Raw genomic sequence first — 25,364 nt, forward strand, 5'->3', positions numbered from 1 at the left:
TGTGTCGAGGGCTCATCAAGTGTGGAGAAATGTTACAGGAAATGATCCGGATTTGAATCAAATGGAACAATCGATTTTGCGAGCTAAGATACAGAAAGGGCTGCCCCTACCAGTGAGGAGTAAATTGGCAGAGGTAGTGGGTCTTGGAAGTATGGCAAAAAGTGTTTATACGGATCACATAGCGCATCAAGTTGAGTTGTATAGGAAAAAGGAGCATGATCAGAAAGAACAGGACCTGGAGACTCTGAGGAAACTCAATCAAATACAACTAGTGGCTAATAAGATGTAAGGAGGAAAATTACAAAAGAGTATGGTTTTTGGGCACTGTACTTGCTGGAATAGATTGATATTTGTTTGAGAAGTAATGGTTGAGGAGGTATAATGGTTCCTCCTGGTCATAGTCCAACTAAGCGAAAGGATGCTCAGTCGGTTGTTAAGTTCTTGTGTCGCGAGGTCATAAGCAGGTGGGGACTTCCTGATCGGATATTCCCAGATAATGCCAAAGAGTTCATGGATAAAACGGTGAGGCTGATTCAGAAAAACTTAGGAATGCCATTCAAATGAACTCTGTGACTTGCACATGACTGTTCATGAGTTGGCCATAGGAAGACGGATGCCAATTCCTTGTTTGTGTATAAGTGGAAAAGGGGCCAAGTTTGGTTCTTTTGGAAAGTGAAGCATTGTTCCAAAATTCCGGTGATCGACATCTCTATGATCCTTGCAGAAGCCATCAGTAGAACTCAAAGTGGTGAGTCTGTGTCGTACCTGTTCAGCCACGTCTCCTTGTAACAAGCCTAAATGTTACGAAGAGTGAAGTTGAAGTGGTTGAGTATATTCATTTTGAACATTTGCTTACAATGAAGTCTGGACATTTAGTTTCAATGTTATTCTGTAATATTCTATCGATACCTCTCAATATAAGTAATTTCTTTGGTTTATTTTGTATATTATTTGGGTACACTGTGTTAGTATTAGTGGAATGAATTATACTTGAGCAAGTTGAGACCCTAAATAGAGGTTGCTATGGTTAAAGGGGGGAAATGGAAAGATTGAAATGAAAATGAAATGAAAAAAAAACGAAATGAGAAAAAAAAGAAAAAGAAAATATATATAAAACTTTATTTGTGTGTGTTTTGTGGTGTTCGGCAAGATACTCGGTGATGTGTTTTTTCTTCCCAGGACAGTGTTTGGGAGATCAGCATGGTTATTGGTTATTCAGGAATCTCCTCTGTTCTACATGGATTTGGACACTCAAAATGGACATTGAAAAGGATGGAAAGCCCTGAACAAGGACAGAATATGACACTTTGATCTTCATCTACCATATTGAAGTATTTTAATTGTTTTAGAGATGATGTTCTCTGTTATGATGTAAATGCACTGGGACCTCAAGTGTTTTTTTTAATTTCTCGATGCGTAGGGAAGTTGATGGTAGGCAGGGAAAGGTCCACTGGAAGGTACGATGGGTCGACCAGCCTGACTTTGGACGATGTTTTGATTTGTTTCTGGGGTTTCCATATGTATTTGCTCATATGTTGATTTATACACTTTTAGGAAAAGCAAGTAATTTGGTCTGGAGTACTATATGTGGTCGCCTGAGGCAGAGGGACCGTGAGAGAATTTTCCTGTCTAGATTGTTTGATGGGCAAATGGTAAAGAAAGCTGCCAGGCAGGTTTTTCGCTCTCACACTCCATCAGTTTCTACAGTTGTTAAGGAAATGTTATGTGCATGAATTACCTTTTTATTTTTGAGACTCTGTGGCGTCTCGAAGGGGGGAAATATGTAGTGTATTATGCTCAGTTTCTTAAAGTTCCTAATTTGGTCAGGCAAAGAGGCCTCGAAGTTAGTGGTCTAGGGATGTTTAGGCCTGGAAGACAAATGTGTAGAATACTGGCGCCAGGCTAGAAGTAATATGGAATAAGGCTCCTTCCAAATAAGGAGATACTTGTTGGGTTTTGTGATTGATCACAGCAGGTAAAGAGTTGCTTTACGGACAAATGTATTGATGCCTGTACGTATATAAGAGACTTGCATGAGCTGAAAGGGAGAGATTCGCATTGGTCCTGAATCTTCTCCCAGGCAGACCATGGGGCCTGGTGGATGCTGAACTTTGCTGCAATAAATTGATTATTATGCAACCGAGTCGGTGTCCGCGGAGGTTTCTTCATCTTCCACACATCATTGTTACTTAAAGAGAAACAACTACACACTCCAGTTTTTAATAAATGGTAATAGTTACTTAGTTTTACATGTGTCACATTAAAGATCAAATTCTGATGGTGTTGAAAATGGCGAGGTGATGATGATAATTAATATAATATTAGTAAAGGGTATTGTTAACATCTTTCAAAAAAAAAACAGTGTTATTATTATTATTATTATCATTGCAGCTACATTATTATTATCATTATTTTTATTATAGTACACTATGGTATTAGCTTTGCCATTGTAATTGTATATGAAAAGGCCAAGCACACCACCAATATGCACTCAACTTTTTTTGGTTTTTAATTTGTTGCCCCCCTTTTTCACACATACATTTATAATATATATTTAGTCTGGTCGCTGTATCTTTGATGTACTTTGCCTGTCAGCTATCCCAGTTACTTCCAACACACACGCGCGCGCACACACACACCACAGAATTGCCTTTCAACACCCTCAACACAAAACGCAACGTACCGATTTGTTTTTACTCGTTCGATTGACTGGTCTTGTCTTCTCCTGCCATGTCCAAATTTGCACTGTCCTTTTTGTCTCGCACATATTGTCGTCCCTATCATGTTTCTTACCTGTCTTTTGTTCCACAATAAAAAAAAAACCTTATAGCAAAAAATTATATAGCATTATCACAATAGCACAGAGAGTTTGCACAAAGTGAAAGGCACACAACGAATGCTACATTAAGTTCACATTGATACGCTTGATATTAATGTTTATAGGTCTTTCCATCCCAGTATTATCATCTAAAGCATTTCACTCACACTTATAGTCCAACAGGTATATTACTGCTTTAAATGTGCATTTAAATAGTGATGAGCCACCAACAGCTCATCTCAGAACCATCACAAAATGACGCAGATCTATGAATAGGCTTTTATATGTTGACTTTTGTTTGGAACTTTAAATTCTAAAGAAGGAAAGTCAGTCCACACTTTGTCCCCTCTTGGCCTGTACATAATGACACTTCTTGTTTTGTTTTGTTTTGTTTTATCATTTCTCCAATGTTTTAAATTAGTCTTAAATCTGCATTAGACAGGTAAAATTGTATATACACATTCCTATATCTCAAGAAAACCAAAACAACAACTAAAGAAATATAAAACAGCCAACAATACAAAAAATGCAGAACTAGGTTCAAAATAGGATTCACTTTCAAGTAAGAGGTCAAATAAAAAAAATATCTCTGAGAGATTTGGATTGAATTGTCTACTGTGTACTACCTTTAAAGTCTTCTGTTGTAGGAGAGGGAACTGAGAGTTTTTAAATTGGTGTATTGGCATGCAAAATGACCAGCACATTTATGGATTGTGTCCTGAATGGAGGTTGACTACTCATTTTGTGTTGGATTAAATGATTTGCCATCTCTCTGTGTGCATGCTGCAGTGAGCAGAGGGACTTATTATTATTCAACACAGTTTTGGTTTATTTAAAGAATTTCAAATTCCTTAATGGGTTTTCAGTTCATGATGTAAGCATTAAACAATCCTCCACATTGACTGAGTGGAGTGTTTAGCACCCATGTGCCTTTGAGGTTGCCTATGAGAAGTGAGTGACTTGGAGAGGGTGAGGGGTCAGCGTGTGCAGCTCTGTGCCAGCCTTCTCTGAAGTGTGGGGGTTGATTTCTTTATCGTTGACGATGGTCAATAGGCCTTTCCACATTAAGCTTCAGAGTTGCTAATTTGTATTAGCTAGAATGTTACATCCAATTCTGACTGCCTGAGACATGGGTCTGTCCCCTGTCCTGGGTTAAACAAGTGGCACACACTGCTTATCTTGGCTGGTACAACATCCCTGGATTATTGGGAAGAACATCCTAAAAGTTTATAGATTGGGCATATAATTCTCCACTCAAATTTCCACTAGCTTGAATACTGATACAAAAGTTGTACTTTTATGAATAGTTAAATATTTGAACATATTTAATCACCTAATAATTACATAAATTTCGTGGCATACCATTGTGATGTTACGTAGTTTATTGTCTCAAGTTAAAATTTAATTGTTCCAATCATATTAAAAGGTTTGGTTTCAACTATAGGAGTAAAACAATACTAAAGAGTTAAATAAATAGCATAACATAATTTAGCTATTTAAAACGTTGTTAATGGTTATTTACTGCATCAAGTAAAACTAATTTGGCTCTGTTAAATATTTTATAGGCGATCTGTAAAAAGAGTACATATTTGTGCCCTGATCGTCTGATCATCATGTTAAACATATTCAGGAAACAGAAATAAAATGTCAGCATGCAACATTGAGCCAAAGACAAACATGGTGGGTTTTTGTAGTTTTGTAACATAGGTTTTGTTATTGATCTGTAATGTTGAATTTATGTAGTCCATTTTTCACCTCCCGAACCCTTTTCGTTTGAGCTGCAATGATATTGATTTAAAAGGTTTGGTTATAAATGAGTTTGAACTTATATGTAAAAATAAATAAATACTTTTCTAACCTATAAAACATTTAATGGGGGCAAACGTGTATGCATGCTTAACATAGTGCTTAGAAACAAACATTTTTTAAGTGAATGTAAAGATTTAAAACAGCAAATGCAACTTTATAATGGCCTCCCAAATAATATTTCAAGATCCACTACATGGTATTTATTAACAGTTTAACAATATACCATCAGTAGTGTATCAGTGTATCAGTAGTTACAATTTATTTATTAGTTATCAAGGAGTATAGACAAAAGTGAAATTAACAGTCTGTTAACAATTTATTAGTGATTCTTATAATAAAGTATTGCCAGCTTAGGAAAGATGACACTGACATGTAAAATTACCAGCACATTTATGGAGCAAAATGCATCCCTAAAGGAAGTTAAATATTCATTTGTTTGTGAAAAAATTGTTCATCACTCTATGATGTTAAACATTTGATTCAGTGGCGTTGTGCATTAAGTAAGCAATCTGTCTTTATTACATTCACACACATAGTGTTATAGATATATTGTTAGATTTATGAGAATTCAGTGGATGAAGTTAACAAAAATCTGTAATTTTCTCTACACTGAAGAGGTGGAGTGACCAGCATCCATATGATTCTCAGATCCTAACTTTGAATGTTGAACAGTGGAGACTGCTGCCACTGAGAAGTGAGTGACCTGCAGTGGGTGAGGGGTTTGACTCTGTGCAGGTCAGTCTGTGAAAATCTGTCAGGCCTTGATTCTGTGCAGTGCGGGGAATGGCTTCTTCTAGCTGACGATGGTCATTAGGACATTACACATTGAGCTTAAGGGTTGCTAACTTCACATATCCAAGTTGCTGTATCTGATTTAGACTGAAACGTGGCTTGTTAATCACTATTTTGCAAGATCTTAAAATGACAGAAAAAGACATTCTCAGACCATTTTTCTGGAACCACAAGAGGAAGGCCCCTGAAAGGGGACTCGGCATGGCCTCCAGAAAGTCATGTTCCAATAAATACAGTGTTACTGGTTTCCGTAGTCCCTGGCTCTTTGTTTTTTGTTTTTTTATGTATTGCAACATAATTGAGGATGTGTTGCGTGATTGTAAATAGCAAAAGAAAATGAGCATGTTACCCGGAAGCAACAAGGTACCATTAGAGGATTAAAAACATAACCTACACTGAATATACTAAATGTCCAATGTTACATTAAAGTGTGGTATTAATAATGTCATAGCAGCTATTTCTTATCAGTATTTTGCTTCTAGCCATTTTCTGAGTCACTGCTATTGTGATTGCTTACAAGTGTTACAGTGTGTATGTACGGCAGCGGCACTGTATGTAGCATGGAACTGCCTTCTTTGCATGGGAGCAGTTCTTCTAGCATCCTTAAACACATCCACATAAGACTGTCTTGTTCATTGACACAGGCCAGACTAAGAATGCATTCTCACCAGAGCTGTTTGGTCTGCTTTAAACAGACCAGAGTTCTGGTGTGGACCAAACAAGTGAACTCTGGTGCAGTTCGTTTGTGGTGTGAATAAAAACGATCCAACCACAGGACTTAAGGGTTGGGAAGGAGAAATGTGATTTTAGCAGGATTTCGACAGCTGAACCAATTATAAATCCATCAGCTGATCATGTAATATTTCAGCAATCTCAGTTGATCCGGACAAAGGCCATCACCATTATCAGTTAGTAAAACAGCCTCTGCTAAGCTGACGTACTGCTGGTAAGCGAGCTGCTCCTACGAGTGATTCCCAGCTAATCTTATTATTTGTTCCTTACTTCAACTTCTTTTATTTGTCTGTGACTGAAACTCACATAAGTTTTACTTAATCACTCACAGCTGTCTCCTTCTCTCAGCGGTTTTTCCTGTGTATTCACAACCGCTCACTCACTGTTAGCCGGTTAGCTTCGTTAGCATTAGCTCTGGTTAGCGATGGCTTCTCCCTGCTCCTCTCCCTCTTCTGCTCTCTCCTGCTCAGTGTGTCAGATGTTTAGTTACTCCTTTAGTTGCCTCCTTCAGTGATAGTGGTACCTGTAACAAGTGTAGTTTATTTGCTGCGCTGGAGGCGAGGCTTAGCGATCTGGAAGCGCGGCTCCGCACCGTGGATAATCCCTCTTTAGCTGCGATAGTTAGCAAGCTCCCTGCAGACCGACATAGCATAGCCTCTGCTAGGCGTCCCCCGGCAACCCCTGTGCAGATGGGAGGCTGGGTGACTGTCCAAGCGAAGCATAGTAAGCCGAAGCCCATGGTACACCACCCACCCCCCCTTCACGTTTCAAATAAGTACTCCCCGCTCAACCACACACCGACCGAGGACACAACCCTGGTCATCGGTAGCTCTATTTTGCGAAACGTAAAGTTAGTGATACCAGCGGCCATAGTCAAATGTATCCCTGGGGCCAGAGCGGGCGACGTCAAGTCAAATTTGAAGCTGCTGGCTAAGGCTAAATGTAAATACAGTAAGATTGTTATTCACGTTGGCGGCAATGACACCTGTTTACGCCAATCGGAGGTCACTAAAATTAACATAGAGTCGGTGTATGAGTACGCGAAGACGATGATGGACACCATAATCTTCTCTGGACCCCTCCCCAATGTGACCAGTGATGACATGTTTAGCCGCATGTCAGCACTCAACCGCTGGTTGTCGTGGTGGTGTCCAGCAAATGATGTGGGCTTCGCTAATAATTGGCACTCCTTTTGGGGGAAGCATGGTCTTATCCGGAGGGACGGCAACCATCCCACTTTGGATGGAGCTGCTCTACTCTCTAGGAATCTGGCCGAGTTTATTAGAGGCCCAAAGCCATGACAAACCAGAGTTGGGACCAGGGTTCAGAGTTGCAGTCTTACACGCTTCTCTGAGCTTCCTCTAGCACAGTCACACACCCATAATGTAAATGTTATAAAAACAGTGTCTGTCCCAGACCACTTCATTTGTTTAAAGCTAAAATAAATAAAAGGGGAGTTGTACAAGAAAATCTAAAAAAAATTAACTCATCTCCTGTCAAACAGCATCTCTTGTATGTTAGATCCTTATCAACCAAGGCTCATTTAGTCACTGATTTAATATTGGATAACCATATTGATTTATTATGCCTCACTGAGACCTGGCTTGGCCTGATGAGTATGTTAGCCTGAATGAATCCACTCCTCCTGGTCATATAAATAGTCATGTTGCGCGGGACACTGGCTGAGGAGGGGGAGTCGCTGCTATTTTTGATTCAAGCTTACCAATTCACTCTAAAGCTAAGCTAAACTATAGTTCATTTGAAAGCCTTTTTGTTAGTCTTTCTCACCCATCCTGGAAAACTCTACAGCCAATTCTATTTGTCATAGTGTACCGCGCCCCCGGCCCATACTCTGAATTTCTATCTGAATTCTCTGAGCTTATATCAAATTTAGTGCTTAAATCAGACAAAACTATTATCGTGGGGGATATTAACATTCACATGGATGTTAATAGTGATAGCCTTAGTTCTGCTTTCTCCACGCTTTTCTACAATTCTACAATTCTACAATTGCATTTAGCAGACGCTTTTATCCAAAGCGACGTACAACACAAGCAAGAAGAGATTCAATAGGCTTCAGTCAGTGTGTACATAAACCCACCCACCGCTACAGTAACACCCTTGATCTAGTCCTTGCATACGGCATCGATATTGAAGATTTATTAGTCTTTCCTGAGATTCCCACTCTGTCAGACCATTATTTAATAACTTTCAATTTTTTATTACTCGACTACAAGCCTCTCAGTAAGAGCTACTCTTCTAGATGTCTGTCTGATTCAGCAGTGGCTAAATTTAAGAAGCTAATTCCTTCTGCTTTGACATCATTACCATGTCTTACAGTGACTTAGAACACTACTACTAACTTAAGTCATTCTCAAATTGACTGTCTTATCGATAATGCTACTGGCTCACTGCGATCAGCTCCCGACACTGTTGCACCCTTCAAGAAGAAAATAATGAAACAAAGAAAATTAGCTCCATGGTTTAACCTCCAGATTCGCAAATTGAAACAAACATCGCAGAAATTTGAAAGAAATTTGCGTTCAACCAAACTGGAAGAGTCCCGTTTAGTCTGGCTGGACAGTCTTATAGTGTATAAGAAGGCCCTCTGCCATGCCAGGGCAAACTATTATTCATCATTAATTGAGGAAAATAAAAACAATCCCAGGTTTCTTTTCAACACTGTAGCCAGGCTGACTCAGAGTCACAGCTCCACAGAGCCTTGTATTCCTTCGGCCCTAAGCAGTGACAACTTTATAACTTTCTTTAATAATATAATTATAACTATTCGAGATAAAATCCATCACCTCTTGCCCTCAACTGACCTGACCCCGGACTCAGATAGCCTGGATATGGCAGCAAGGCCTGAAATTTATTTGGACCATTTCTCCCCCATTGACCTTCAATGACTCTATACTTTGATTTCTGCATCTAAGCCATCAACATGCCTGCTAGACCCCATCCCAACTAAGTTACTTAAGGAAGTTTTGCCCTTATTAGACAACTTTTTATTAGATATAATCAATGCGTCTTTATTAACAGGCTATGTACCCCAGTCTTTTAAAGTAGCTGTCATTAAACCTCTTCTAAAGAAGCCCACTCTTGATCCTGAGATTTTAGCTAACTATAGACCGATATCTAATCTCCCCTTTATTTCTAAAATCCTTGAGAGTGGTTGCTCATCAACTCTGTGACTTTCTCCAAGACAACAGTTTATTCGAGGACTTTCAGTCAGGCTTCACAGTTCATCATAGCACAGAGACGGCACTAGTAAAAATTAATAACGACTTATTTATCGCTTCTGACACAGGTCTGGTCTCTGTTTTAATCCTCAGTGATCTCAGTGCTGCATTTGACACCATTGACCATCAAATCTTACTGCACAGACTTGAAAACTTAATTGGCCCTAAAGGAATGTCACAGGCCTGGTTTAAGTCATACTTATCAGATCGTTCCCAATTTGTTCACATCAATGATCAACCCTCCGCACATACTAAGGTCTGCTTTGAGTACCACAAGGTTCGGTGCTTGGACCAATCCTTTTTATTTTATATATGCTTCCTCTAGGTAACATAATTAGAAAACATAAATTTCCATTGTTATGCTGATGATATGCAATTATATCTATCTATGAAACCAGACAGACAAACTGATCAGCTATCTAGACTTCAAACATGTCTTAAGGATGTAAAAGCCTGGATGAGCCGTAATTTGCTGATGCTGAATTCAGACAAAACTGAAGTTATTGTTCTTGGCCCAAAACACCTCAGAAGCTCCTTTTCCAACAATGTAATTTCTCTAGATGGCATTACCTTGGCCTCTAGCACAACTGTACAGAACCTCTGAGTTTTATTTGATCAAGATTTATCTTTTGCCTCCCATATAAAACAAACTTCAAGGACGGCTTTCTTTCACTTGCGTAACATCGCAAAAATTTGACATATCCTCTCCCAAACAGATGCTGAAAAATTAGTACATGCATTTGTCACCTCTAGGCTGGATTACTGTCACTCCCTATTATTTGGTTGCCCCAACAAATCTCTTAGATCTCTCCAACTGGTGCAGAATGCTGCTGTGTTTTAATGGAAAGCAAGAAAAGGGATCATATTTCTCCTGTTTTCGCTTCTCTGCACTGGCTCCCTGTGAAATCCTGGATTGAATTTAAAATCCTCCTCCTTACTTACAAAGCTCTAAATAGTCAGGCTCCGTCTTATCTGTCACAGCTCATAGTTCCTTACCAACCCTCAAGATCACTGCACTCTGAAAATGCAGGGTTACTTGTGGTTCCCAAAGTTTCCAAAAGTAGGATAGGAACCAGAGCCTTCAGCTACCATGCTCCTCTCCTATGGAACCATCTTTTAGTTTCGGTCAGGGAGGCAGACACCGTTTCAACTTTCAAGGGTAGACTTAAGACTTTCGTCTTTGACAAAGCTTATAATTAGGGCTTGCTCAGGTTGCCTGGACCAGCCCATAGTTAGGCTGACATAGGTTTAACCTGCCGGGGGACTTCCTCTGATACGCTGAGCTCCTTTTCCTTCTCTCAATGCTGCCATTGGAAAATCAGGCATGTCTGTCAACTGCATTGCCATTTGCAAGCTTAGCTTAGCCTCAGTAGTTTAGCTTAGCCTAACATCTGTGATAGCCATGTGGTACTCTCACTACCTGGGGGTTGCGATCACAGAGCCTGGGTCTGTTGAATTGCACTACGCTAATCCTGTTGCCTCTCAGGAGCATTCCTGCTCCCTTGTTTTCTAGTTTTCCTGGATCCTGGCCGTAACCTTGACTGTGCCTGACCGCAGTGATAGCTGTGCTGATGCTGCGACCCTGCCTTTGGTTGTGCTCGTGCTGTGGCTGTACTGATACTGTGCCCCCCGCTCGCCCTGATCGTGGTCTGGTCCTGGTTGTGCTGGTTGGTTTACACCTCCCTATCAGCATATGCATGAGACTGTTATCATCACCCTCAACATCATCATAGAGTGCAATTAATAATTTCACAACTACCGTTATTGTAATATGACATGTATCTGTTTCTATTATTGCCGTGCCTCTCTTCCACTCTCTCCCCCTCTCTCCCCCTCTCTCTTTCTCTTTCCTTTTTTGCCATGATTGTATTTCATTTGTTATTTACAACATCTATTGCTCATCTGTCCGTCCTGGAAGAGGGTACCCTCATCATCCTCTACCGCTCTTCCTGAGGTTTCTTCCTTTTTTTTCCCTGTTAAAGGGGTTCTTTTTCGGGAGTTTTTCCTTGGGTGATGTGAGGGTCTAAGGGCAGAGGGATGTCGTACACTGTAAAGCCGTCTGAGGCAAACCATGTTTTGTGATAATGGGCTCTATAAATAAAATTGACTTGACTTATTAAAACAATAGGCGGCAATGTTTAACTGGCCTCTCTGTCATCAGTGTCACTGCAGAACTCACTCATAAGCCCTCATATAATGACTTGATTATAATGACTTGATCTGTAGAGCCTCCAGCAGCTGCTGAAAAAAAACTGTTTTTATATTTTTACTGTAGTAGAACGTGTATGCAGAGTTTATAGATTTTGTGATTTTTCTTCTATAATGTGTGAGCATGACAATGAAGCAATTATGATCAGCGGCCCTGATAATCTGATGATCAATGTGCAGTCTAAAAATAGCTCCCTAATAATGCTTACAATCAGTTTCATCATTTCTTTATGAGCTCTTTGACAACAAAGAACATAAAAATTAGCTCTCTATAAGCATTAAAGTGCTGCATTAACTTCTGTCAGTCACATCATTTGATTTCCCCACTTGGGTCCTGATGATGCATGATGACTAATGCAAAAACTGTCCAATCAACAGTCACTTGTCAATCAGCAGAGTCTCAAGTCAAGTCAGTTTTAAGTCAAGTCAGTTTTATTTATATAGACCATTATCACAAAACATGGTTTGCCTCAGAGGGCTTTACAGTGTACGACATCCCTCTGCCCTCAGACCCTCACATCACCCAAGGAAAAACTCCCCAAAAAGAACCCCTTTAACTGGGAAAAAAAAGAGGAAGAAACCTCAGGAAGAGCGGTAGAGGATAGTGAGGGATCCCTCTTCCAGGACGGACAGACGAGCAATAGATGTCGTAAATAGCAAATGAAATACAATCATGGCAAAAAAGGAAAGAGAAAGAGAGAGGGGGGGGGCAGCAATAATAGAAACAGATGCATGTCATATTACAATAATGGTAGGTGTGAAATTAGTAATTGCTCTCTATGATGATGTTGAGAGAGATGATAACAGTCTCATGCATATGTGAAAGGGAGTTGTCCAAAGGCAAGATCACAGCATCGGCGCAACCAGGACCAGACCACGATCAGGGCGAGCGGGGGGCACAGAATCAGTACAGCCACAGCACGAGCACAACCAAAGGCAGGGTCGCAGCATCAGCACAGCTATCACCACGGTCAGGCACAGTCAAGGTTACGGCCAGGATCCAGGGAAACTAGGAAACAAGGGAGCAGGAATGCTACCGAGAGGCAACAGGATTAGCGTAGTGCAGTTCAACAGACTGGCTATCACAGAGCTAAGCTAAGCTTGCACATGGCAATGCAGTTAACAGACATGCATAATTTCTGATGGCGGCATTGAGAGAAGGAAAGGAGCTCAGCATATCAGGGGAAGTCCCCCGGCAGGTTAAACCTATGTCAGCCTAACTATGGGCTGGTCCAGGCAGCCTGAGCCAGCCCTAATTATAAGCTTTATCAAAGAGGAAGGTCTTAAGTCTACCCTTAAAAGTTGAAACGGTGTCTGCCTCCCTGACCGAAAATGGAAGATGGTTCCATAGGAGAGGAGCATGGTAGCTGAAGGCTCTGGTTCCTAACCTACTTTTGGAAATTTTGGGAACCACAAGTAACCCTGCGTTATCAGAGCGCAGTGATCTTGAGGGTTGGTAAGGAACTATGAGCTGTGACAGATAAGACGGAGCCTGACTATTTAGAGCTTTGTAAGTAAGGAGGAGGATTTTAAATTCAATCCTGGATTTCACAGGGAGCCAGTGCAGAGAAGCGAAAACAGGAGAAATATGATCCCTTTTCTTGCTTCCCGTTAAAACACGAGCAGCAGCGTTCTGCACCAGTTGGAGAGACCTAAGAGATTTGTTGGGGTAACCAAATAATAGGATATGTCTAATTTTTGCGATGTTACGCAAGTGAAAGAAAGCCGTCCTTGAAGTTTGTTTTATATGGGAGGCAAAGGATAAATCCTGGTCAAATAAAACTCCGAGGTTCCTTACAGTTGTGCTAGAGGCCAAGGTAATGCCATCTAGAGAAATTACATTGTTGGAAAAGGAGCTTCTGAGGTGTTTTGGGCCAAGAACAATAACTTCAGTTTTGTCTGAATTCAACATCAGGAAATTATGGCTCATCCAGGCTTTTACATCCTTAAGACATGTTTGAAGTCTAGATAGCTGATCAGTTTCATCTGGTTTCATAGATAGATATAATTGCGTATCATCAGCATAACAATGGAAATTTAAGGAATGTTTTCTAATTATGTTGCCTAGAGGAAGCATATATAAAGTGAAAAGGATTGGTCCAAGCACCGAACCTTGTGGCACTCCAAAGCAGACATTAGTATGTGCGGAGGGTTGATCATTGATGTGAACAAATTGGGAACGATCTGATAAGTATGACTTAAACCAGGCTAGTGACGTTCCTTTAAGGCCAATTGATGTTTCAAGTCTGTGCAGTAAGATTTGATGGTCAATGGTGTCAAATGCAGCACTGAGATCTAATAGGATTAAAACAGAGACCAGACCTGTGTCAGAAGCGATACATAAGTCGTTATTAATTTTTACTAGTGCCGTCTCTGTGCTATGATGAACTCTAAAGCCTGACTGAAAGTCCTCGAATAAAGTGTCTCGGAGAAAGTCACAGAGCTGATGAGCAACCACTCTCTCAAGGATTTTAGAAATAAAGGGGAGATTAGATATCGGTCTATAGTTAGCTAAAATCTCAGGATCGAGAGTGGACTTCTTTAGAAGAGGTTTAATGACAGCTACTTTAAAAGACTGGGTTGTGTCAATAAAGACGTGTTGATTATATCTAATAAAAAGTTGTCTAATAAAGGTAAAACTTCCTTAAGGAGCTTAGTTGGGATGGGGTCTAGTAGGCATGTTGATGGCTTAGATGCAGAAACCAAAGTATAGAGTTGATGAAGGTCAATGGGGGAGAAATGGTCCAAATAAATTTCGGGCCTTGCTGCCATATTCAGGCTATCTGAGTTCGGGGTCAGGTCAGTTGAGGGTAAGAGGTGATGGATTTTATCTCGAATAGTTATGATTTTATTATTAAAGAAATTCATAAAGTCGTCACTGCTTAGGGCCAAAGGAATACAGGGCTCTGTGGAGCTGTGACTCTGAGTCAACCTGGCTACAGTGTTGAAAAGAAACCTGGGATTGTTTTTGTTTTCCTCAATTAGTGATGAATAATAGTTTGCCCTGGCATGGCGGAGGGCCTTCTTATAGACTTTAAGACTGTCCAGCCAGACTAAACGGGACTCTTGGTCGAACGCCAATGTCTTTCAAATTTTCGCGATGTTTGTTTCAATTTGCAAATCTGGAGGTTAAACCATGGGGCTAATTTTCTTTGTTTCATTATTTTCTTCTTGAAGGGTGCAACAGTGTCGAGAGCTGATCGCAGTGAGCCAGTAGCATTATCGATGAGACAGTCAATTTGGGAATGACTTAAGTTAGTAGTAGTGTGCTCAGGAGTTGTAAGACATGGTAATGATGTCAAAGCAGAGGGAATTAGTTTCTTAAATTTAGCCACTGCTGAATCAGATAGACATCTAGAAGAGTAGCTCTTACTGAGAGGCTTGTAGTCAAGTAATTAATGTGAAAATTAATGTTAAAAATTAAAAGTTATCAAATAATGGTCTGACAGAGCAGGAATTTCAGGAAAGACTAATAAATCTGCAATATCAATGCCGTATGCAAGGACTAAATCGAGGGTGTGATTGTAGCGGTGGGTGGGTTTATGTACACACTGACTGAAGCCTATTGAATCCAAAAGTGTGGAGAAAGCAGAACTAAGGCTATCACTATTAACATCCATGTGAATGTTAAAATCCCCTACGATAATAATTTTGTCTGATTTGAGCACTAAACTTGATATAAGCTCAGAGAACTCAGATAGAAATTCAGAGTACGGGCCGGGGGCGCAGTACACTATGACAAATAGAATTGGCTGTAGAGTTTTCCAGGATGGGTGAGAAAGACTAAGAAAAAGGCTTTCAAATGAATTATAGTTTAACTTGGCCTTAGTGTGAATTGCTAAGCTTGAATCAAAAATAGCAGCGACTCCCCCTCCTCGGCCAGGGTCCCGCGCAACGTGACTATTTATATGACTAAGAGGAGTGGATTCATTCAGGCTAACGTACTCTTCAGGACAAAGCCAGGTCTCAGTGAGGCATAATAAATCAATATGGTTATCCAATATTAAATCAGTGACTAAATGAGCTTTGGTTGATAAGGATCTAACGTTCAAGAGTCCGCATTTAATGCTCCTGTTATGACACTGTATGACAGGAGATGAGTTAATTTTTATGAGATTTTCTTGTACAACTCCCCTTTTGTTTATTTTAGCTTTAAACAAATGAAGTGGTCGGGGGACAGACACTGTTTTTATAACATTTACATTATGGGTGTGTGACTGTGCTAGAGGAAGCTCAGAGAAGCGTGTAAGACTGAGACTCTGAAACCTGGTCCCAACTCTGGTTTGTCATGGCTTTGGGCCTCTAATAAAATCGGCCAGATTCTTAGAGAGGAGAGCGGCTCCATCCAAAGTGGGATGGATGCCGTCCCTCCGGATAAGACCAGGTTTACCCCAAAAGGAGCGCCAATTATTAACGAAGCCCACATCATTTGCTGGACACCACCACGACAACCAGCGGTTGAGTGCTGACATGCGGCTAAACACGTCATCACTGGTCACATTGGGGAGGGGTCCAGAGAAGATTACGGTGTCCGACATCATCTTGGCATACTCACACACCGACTCTATGTTAATTTTAGTGACCTCCGATTGACGTAACCGGGTGTCATTGCCGCCAACGTGAATAACAATTGTGACGGCCTCACTAATCTGTGCCTCTCTTCTCAGCTTCTTCCTTTGCTTTGGATCCTTGTTAAAGTAATGTTATGCTTCGAAGGCTTCTACAGTTAGGGGTTGTCAGTAAGGCCTCAGAAAATTTTTTGCTATGGTAAGTACATTGTTTCTGTGTATTGTGGAAAGCTGTAGCCTAGATAAGCATGGTTTTGAGGGAGTCCTCCACATGGTTTGAGTCAGTGTGTATTGGTGTTCAGGTTCTCAGTTGGTCACACCAGTAAGTAGTTGTTAACCTGCCTGAGTTTTGATTTTCTTTCGTTTTGGTTTGCTCTGATCTGGTGCAAGTAGGACAGCCCAGTTAGTGGAACTACTTTCCCATTCAGAACGAACGTCCATGCGTGGACTCGTTGTTTGTTATTTTCGTTTGTTATTTTTGTGCATTAGTATGGCCACAGCAGTTTTGCTATGGGTACACCTCCGTGACTGTCTAGGTAGGTCACCATTTTAATGGTTGCCTGGCCGAGTCACTGGGCTTTGTGTTTAAATCTCCCACCAGAGCTTTTGCATGAAGACTAGGGTTGAGATAGACAGCTAGTTTCCTGGTCAGGCAGTTAGTTAGGGGAGAGGATGTTCCACATTGTGGCTGTCGCACTAGGTTATTTATTTATTTTTTTTGTAGTGTGGTTGTGGCAGGTTAACTTATTAGATTTCTTTAGATTCATGGCAGGGAAACTTTAAGTGTTGATTTAGTTGGTCTGTGTGGTTCAGTAATTGTTCAATAATGTCTGTAGAGGATTTTTTGCAGCGTCCCAGTGAGGCCCTGTTAGAGGCCTGCACTAAAGACCAGCTGATGACAGTGGCAGAGCATTTTGAAATTGAAATCCTCAGTCAGTGGCGTAAAGATCGCATGTTGTGTGAGATAAAAGAGGGTTTGGTTCAGCTGGGGGTTTTGTCAGCTGCAGTTAAAGGTGGTGACTCTCAGAGTGCAGGTTCTCCTCCAGTCAGTCTTACTGCGCAGCCAGGGAGGTTTGTGAGGCCTGTAGCTGGGGCTGGGGTGCCTTTGACTTTTGAGCAACAAAAAGAGTTGTTAACTTTGCAGCATTCATTAGAGTTGGAGAGGTTAAAATGTAATCTGAGGCTGCGTGAGGCTGAGCTAGAGCAGGAGAAGGAGTGTCAAAATCTAGAGCGTTACAAGCTGGAGTTGGTTAAGGAGGGGAAGATTCTCGATCCCCCATTTGGTAAGGAGGAACAGGGTGCCGATATTTCTCCCAAGTTCGATGTTTCTGGTTCTTTGCGATTGATGCCCAAGTTTTCAGAGAAGGACCCAGATACATTTTTCTTGCTTTTTGAGAGGTTGGCTAGAAACAGACAGTGGAGTGACTCTGAGCAGACCCTCCTGTTACAGTGTGTATTGACGGGAAAAGCGCAGGAAGCTTTTGCTGCTTTACCCATATCAGACAGTGACAACTATCTTAAGGTAAAAGTGGCAGTATTAAAGGCATATGAATTAGTACCTGAGGCTTATCGGCAGAAATTCAGAGGTGCAAGAAAACATGAGAAAGAGACTTATGTTGAGTTTGCACGTGAATTGTACACTCTTTTTGGCCGTTGGCGGTTAGCCTCTGAAGTTCAAACTTTTGAACAGTTGTGTGAACTACTTTTGTTGGAGCAGTTTAAGGAAACTCTCCCTGAGCGCATGGCTACCTATTTGGGGGAGCGAAATGCCAAGACGTTGACTGTGGCTGCTGTTATGGTGGATGACTATGCATTGACTCACAAAGGTCAGGGTGATATTGGCCGCAGGATTAGTGGTGTTACTATTTCCCCTCACAAAGGCTCAGCACACCAAGCCGTCAGCAGTAGCGGCTCATGTCTCGACTGAGCCTCTGCCTCCCTCTGAGGAACTCCCAGTGGCCTCCTCTGGAGATTTCCATGGGTCTGACCTGACTGAGGAAATCGATCCAGGTTACCGGAAACATGTCAGCGATGGGTTTGTATCCTTGGTGGGGGATGCTAAGCAAATTCCTGTTAAAATCTTGAGAGATTCTGGGGCTCTAGATTCTTTTATCTTGGCATCAGTATTGCCCTTTTCATCAGACACTGCCACTGGGGACTCTGTGTTGGTGAGGGGAATGGGTTTGACTGTGTTTCCTGCACCCCTGCATACTGTCGTTTTCTCCTCAGACCAGGTGAAAGGGGAAGTGGCCCTCGCGGTTCGGCCAGAACTTCCAATCCGGGGTGTGCATGTGATTCTGGGGAACGATCTAACTGATGGTCCGTTTCAGGAGGTATCCCCCTCCCCAGTGGTTACTTGCTCACCTTCCATGGATCAGGTTGAGGGTAACGACCAACAGCAAGTTTTTCCAGCATGTGCTGTCACTAGAGCTCAAACACTGTCAAACCAGAATAAGTGCGAGGTTAAAAAGGGAAGAGCTTCTGCAAATGTTCAGTTTCCTTTACCTGCCTTTCCTTTGTCTGGTTCTCGTACTGAGTTAATACAGGAGCAGCAGGAGGATCCTGCTTTGTCTGAGCTATTCCAGCAGGTATGTCCCGTGGAGGAGGTGGAGAGTGTGGCACATGGCTATTTCCTTAATGATGGCATTTTGGTGAGAAAGTGGTTGCCTCAGAGTGACACATTTATTGGTGATGCCATTTTTCAAATTGTGGTCCCCACTAAGTTGCGGGCTGGCGTGTTGAAAACTGCACATGATATGGTAGCGGGGCATGTGGGAGTTAGAAAGACCTACGATAAGATTTTGCGGTACTTCTATTGGCCTCGGTTGAAAAAAGATATATCGGCTTACATCAAAACCTGTCACACTTGCCAGTTAACAGGAAAACCAAATCAGTCTATCAAACCAGCTCCTTTGCAGCCCATATCAGTGGCTAGTCAACCTTTTGAGCATTTGTTGATTGACTGTGTTGGTCCTCTGCCCAAGTCCAAGTCTGGTAGCCAGTATCTCTTCACAGTGATGTGTCAAACTACCAGATATCCATCCGCTTTTCCTTTGCGCAACATCACTGCCAAGTCTGTTATGAAAGCCTTAACTCAGTTTATTACTGTTTTTGGCATTCCTAAGGTCATTCAGAGTGATCAAGGGTCAAATTTTACATCAGGGATGTTTGCAGGTTTGTTAAAAAAGCTGCATATTAGACATTCTCAGTCATCTGCCTACCATCCTGAAAGTCAGGGAGCCATTGAACGGTTCCATCAAACATTAAAGTCACTGTTGCGCTCGTATTGCACTGAGCTGTGTGGGGATTGGGAGGAAGGTCTGCCGTGGCTAATGCTGGCTGCTCGTGAGGTTACTCAGGAGAGTACTGGTTTCAGCCCAAATGATCTGGTGTTCGGTCACACCATCCGCGGCCCTCTGGCTGTGTTGCATGCTGACTGGAAGAAGCCGCCACCTCCATTAGATCTGCTTGAGTATGTTAATGGGTTCAAGAGGCGGTTGTACGAGGCAGGTAAAACAGCTAGAATAAATCTAGAAAAGGCTCAGGAGAGGATGAAGACTGTGTATGATCGCCGACCTGAGGTCCATGTCTTTAGCCCAGGGGATCAGGTCCTGGCTAACCTTCCAGTAGTCGGTTCTCCTTTTCAGGCGAGGTTTTCGGGCCCTTACTCAGTGGTGCGTCAGGTTTCAGATGTAAATTATCTGATCTCCACCCCTGATAGACGGAAGTCCACTCAATTGTGTCATGTTAATCTCCTTAAACCTTACTTTCCGCGTTCCTGTGGGGGTGATGCCTCAGGGGACATAAGGCCAGTGGCGCTGGTGAGTTCAGTAGGTGTGGTGCCCTCTTCCTTGAACGAAGATGGGGAGGAGATGGATCCAGATGACTGTGTGATGCAAGGCCGGCTCAAGAACTCAGAGTCATTGTGCAACTTGGATAAGTTGCTTGAACATCTGTCTGAGGTGCAACAGCAAGAGTTTTCTAGCCTTATTTTGTCTTTCCCCTCACTGTTCTCAGACACGCCCACACGAACTCATCTTATTGAGCATGACATCGAAGTGGGTGACGCTGAGCCAATTCGCCAGCGGTTCTACCGGGTTTCGCAAGAGAAACGCATGCAGTTGGAGTCAGAGGTGAAGTACATGCTAGCGCATGACATTGCACAGCCCTCCAGTTCTAGCTGGGCCTCTCCCTGTGTGTTAGTTGGTAAGCCAGATCAAACCGTCAGACCCTGTACAGATTTTCGCAAAATTAATAATATCACTAAGCCAGATTCCTTTCCACTGCCTCGTATGGAGGATTGTGTGGACCAGGTGGGCGCAGCGAGGTTTGTGAGTAAATTTGATCTTTTAAAGGGTTATTGGCAAGTCCCATTGTCTAAGAGAGCACAAGAAATTGCTGCATTTATCACTCCCTCAGGTCTTTATTCCTACCTGGTTATGCCATTTGGGCTGCGTAACGCACCAGCAACGTTTCAACGCTTGATGAATAAAGTCGTAGCGGGGTTGGAAGGATGTGCAGTGTGTTTGGATGATGTAGTAATTTACAGTGACACATGGAAGGAGCATTTAGACCGCACCCGTGCTTTGTTTGACCGGTTGGCTTGGGCGAATTTGACCGTAAATCTGGCCAAGTGTGAATTTGCCAGAGGTACAGTGACATATTTGGGGAAAGTGGTTGGACAGGGTCAGGTCCGCCCTGTGAGAGCCAAGGTTCTGGCCATTGATGGGTTTCCGATGCCGTCTACCAAGAAGGAGCTAATGCGTTTTTTAGGCATGGTAGGGTACTACAGGGGATTCTGTAAGAACTTCTCCACAGTAGTGGCTCCTTTAACCAACCTGTTAAGTTCCAAGGTGAAGTTTGAGTGGACTCCTCAATGTCAACGTGCATTTGAAAATGTAAAAGGTCTAATTACTTCTGCCCCTGTCTTGGCAGCTCCCCGGCTCAACGAACCCTTCCAGCTGCAAGTAGACGCCAGCAATGTGGGTGCTGGGGCCACACTTCTGCAGTCTGGTCCAGATGGTGTGGACCACCCAGTTAGCTTCTTTTCTAGAAAATTTAATTCTCGTCAACTAAATTATTCTGTGGTGGAGAAGGAGGCTCTGGCCCTTATTTGGGCTTTGCAGCATTTTGAGGTTTACGTGGGTGGTGGAGGTAGACCTTTGACTGTGTATACTGACCACAATCCACTGACCTTCCTCCATTCCTTGCAGAACCCAAACCAGCGGTTGATGAGATGGTGCCTGTTCCTCCAGCCTTTCAACCTAGACATTCGTCATTTGAAGGGGTCGGCAAATGTCGTCGCTGATGCTTTGTCCCACGCGGTATCTCCATAGTGCGCTTTCCTTGATAGTCCATTGGTGTTTATGCTGTGCCTTGTACTTTCAGGCACCACAGTTCAGTGACGAGTGTAGCTGGCGGGGTGTTGGGTAATGTGGTGATAGCATGTCAATATTCCATATGTATTTTGCATCACATCTGGATGTGAGGAACCCCTTGGGCCCTCATTCTTATGGGAGGGGGTGTGACGGCCTCACTAATCTGTGCCTCTCTTCTCAGCTTCTTCCTTTGCTGCAGCCCAGAGTAGTTGGGCCGTCTAAATGGCTGGCCACACCTATAGGCGGGGCCTACCTCTATAAAAGGGCTGCTGGAGTCACTCTGCTCTCTCTCTGGTGGTTGAGCAGCTGACGCCACATGGCCAACATGGTTTAGTTAGTTTGGTTTGTTCTCTGTTTGTTGCACACACACACACACACACACACACACACCTCACTCCACCTCACACACTGATCTACGGATATGCACCTTATTTTTCTTTTAATTATATTCAGTTAAATAAACATCTCCTTATTCCCTGGCAAACTTTGTGTGGACTCTCTCTTTGTTGCAAACCAGTGAGCCAGGTTTGTAACACAATCTTACTGTATTTACGTTTAGCCTTAGCCAGCAGCTTCAAATTTGACTCGACGTCGCCCGCTCTGGCCCCAGGGATACATTTGACTATGGCCGCTGGTGTCACTAACTTCACGTTTCGCAAAATAGAGCTACCAATGACCAGGGTTGTGTCCTCGGTCGGTGTGTGGTTGAGAGGGGCATACTTATTTGAAACGTGAAGGGGGGGTGGGTGGTGTACCGCGGGCTTCGGCTTACTATGCTTCGCTCGGACAGTCACCCAGCCTCCTGGCTGAACAGGGGTTGCCAGGGGACGGCTAGCAGAGGCTACGCTATGTCGGTCCGCACCGGCTACAGGGGGCTCGCTAGCTATCGCAGCTACAGAGGGATTATCCACGGTGCGGAGCCGCGCTTCCAGATCGCTAAGCCTCGCCTCCAGCACAGAAAATAAACTACACTTGTTACAGGTACCACTAACACTGAAGGAGGCAGAGGAGTAACTAAACATCTGACACACTGAGCAGGAGAGAGCAGAAGAGGGAGAGGAGCAGGGAGAACCAGCTAACCAGAGCTAATGCTAACGAAGCTAACCGGCTAACAGTGAGAGAGCGGTTGTGAATACACAGGAAAAACCGCTGAGAGGAGGAGACAGCTGTGAGTGATTAAGTAAAACTTATGTGAGTTTTCAGTCACAGATAGATAAGAGCAGCCGAAGTAAGGAACAAGTTAGAAGATTAGCTGAGGATCGCTCGTAGGAGCAGCTCAGAGACGCTACCAGAGACACAGACAAGATACACCGGAAGTGATGTAACACGCTTACCCGCAGTACGTCAGCACGTCAGCCCTGTATGGATAATGTCTCATGTTTATTACTCTTGGCTCGTTTGACAAAGTGCAGTGTGAAAGCAAACCAAACCAACTTGAATTGCAACAATGTTGTAATTTCACCTTCCCCAATCAAACCGAGTCTCTGAACTGTTATGTGTGAAAACGACCCAAGATGGAACTAGAACTGCATTTCCATAATCCAGAGGCCACCCAAATTCTGCGGAAAAGGGAATTCTTGGTTTGGCGATGTGAGTGTTCTTGTCAATGATGGGTGCCAGAGAAGCCCTTTTTAGGTGTAGGAGTAATGCATTATCGTTGTTCAGGAACCTGTATACTCTCAGTTTGCACACATCAGAATCCTCAAAGTCACCATAGCAGCTTGTGAACACTGCTATGGTGAGGTATTGTGCCTGGTTGAGGAAGTCATCTGTTGTGGCATCAGCGGGGTTTTCACCCAGCTCCTCAAGTACAGGTATGTCCAGGTTCATACTGCTCTTAAACCATGCCTACTTTCCACTGAAATATGGATAAATATGGATATATCTCTATCACTCAGACTGTGGATGAAGGGCATGGCATAGCACTGCGAAAGTCCCTGTGCCGCAACCATTTAATGTATAGGCAGGTATGCATTCTGGGCTGTTCTCACCCACAGATCTGGTAGATCACTGAGGTGGGTTGCACTATAGTACAGGTACATGGTAATGATGATGGTGTCATTGGCATGTATGACAACTCCAGCAGCTCCTTCATTCTGGACAATGTAGAGGTTGTGTAGTATTATCCTAGTGTCAGCCTTCTGCTGTGTAGATTCCAGAGCAGGAACATCCATAACATACCCTTCTGTAAGCACCACACTCTTTGTCTTGTCTTTGAATCCACCATACAGAAAGAGATAAGTTGGGCCAAGAAAAGGCTCCAGTTGCTCATTGTCCCAACATGTCTCACAAAGGAAGCCCAGAAGGTTAGCTTTGTTAGCTGACACTGTAAAAACTTTTAATATGGGAGCTGTGTACTGCTGACTGTCATATACTTTGGCTGGTTTTGATTAGGCAAACCTCTGTTATTACTCAGCTGACTTAAGGCTGGGTCCACTATACCTGTCACAACACAAGTATATCATATCAGTGCTGGCAAGCACATCACTCAGCAGTAGGTTTTTGTATCGCTCAGTGATGGTTCCAAATCTTTCATCTCAGTGAAAGATCGATGTCAAGAACTTGCTCTGACTCCATTCTTTTGTGGAGTACGTATGACACTAGCTGACGGTTTTTAAGAGCCAGGTTGGAGATGAACTGCGCATGATAAGTGAACGAGCACAGGTGGCAGCAGAGCAGAGACATAAAGCTGCAGTCTAGTCAGACAGTTTTCCAGCAGCCATCAGTCTGTAAGCTACAAAAAGTCACAGAAATGTTTAAATCCCATTATATCTGATTCTGATTCATTAAACTATCACCAGACTCTTTGACTGTTATGACATGCAGCCTATTAAAGCGCTCCACAGGTGAGCTGTGATTTCTGTTCAAGGATCAACCTTCAATTTGCGTAAATTCTCAAAAAAAAAACAAAAACATTTTCGAAAAATAAAAAAAGGCATATTATTATTGAGTCAACATGTAAACCAATCAGCTATTAGATCAGGTGACATCTAGGTGTTTGCAGTCATTGGAGAGCAACTGCAGCACCTGGCTCCAGAAATTGCAGCCAACTGAAATCATTGTATCCTATGTATGCATGACATCAGAGCCAAGTCAGAAACAAGTCAGACAAAAATCAAAATGGCATCAATTGTGTACAGCTCTGGCTGGCTAAACTCTAATGAGCCTATTAAGACCCAGGTAATGATGAAAAACACCTGGCTCTCATCTGGTCTAACAGCTGATTGATTTAGAGGTGACTAAACATTAAAACATTTTGGAACATTTAATTTCTACTGAACTTGAAATTTTGATGTTAATAGGCCCATTCTATTAACAGAACATCTGCTGTGTGGCCTATGGTGATATTTGTTAATCTGATTAAAATACCCTTTATTCATATTATAAACTGGATACATACAATACAGCAATGTTGTTTTTAATATTAACAATATACTGATTTTAAGTATTTAGCAACATAATCATAGATCACCTGTACAACATTTTAATTGGATCATGATTAACAAAATTTGTGGACTGCATACAAACTGATACCATCAATCTAAAAGGTGTGTTCTGAATGATTTTGTACAAGAATTTATCATCAAGAAAAGAAAATATGAGCTATATGTGAGGTGAAGGTTGAAAGGACTAGTACTTGAGAAGGCTGCAACCCTGTGTTTACAGTTTTATCCTATTTGTAGTGGACAGGGTTAATTCTGCAGTCGTCCTTATCTTAAGTTAATTTTTTTAAAATTAACAAAGCAACAGTAAAGCTTACTACAGCAACATCACTAAATAAACACTCATGTATTTGTGAAAATGAATCAAAATGTAT

General features: G+C 42.3%; 2 protein-coding genes and 1 pseudogene across 3 annotated transcripts in view; 1 reads left to right on the forward strand and 2 right to left on the reverse strand.

Annotated features, from left to right (window-relative positions):
• The window catches only part of LOC121951860 (choline transporter-like protein 5-A), a 153,892-nt gene that overhangs the window by 10,574 nt on the left and 117,954 nt on the right, over positions 1-25,364 (reverse strand). The window lies entirely within an intron of this gene.
• On the forward strand, positions 382-10,593 carry LOC148187771 (uncharacterized; annotated as a pseudogene).
• On the reverse strand, positions 21,642-25,262 carry LOC148187772 (uncharacterized). Its single transcript, XM_088085446.1, has 2 exons — positions 22,092-25,262; positions 21,642-21,853 (listed from the first exon to the last, which is right to left on the reverse strand). The coding sequence occupies exons 1-2, from the start codon at positions 22,567-22,569 to the stop codon at positions 21,642-21,644; spliced, it is 690 nt and encodes a 229-aa protein (XP_087941572.1). The 5' UTR covers positions 22,570-25,262.

Source organism: Plectropomus leopardus, chromosome 12 (assembly GCF_026936395.1).
Source record: "Plectropomus leopardus strain MGB_pleo_1.0 chromosome 12, ASM2693639v1, whole genome shotgun sequence".
In the NCBI taxonomy this organism is placed as follows: Eukaryota; Metazoa; Chordata; class Actinopteri; order Perciformes; family Serranidae; genus Plectropomus; species Plectropomus leopardus.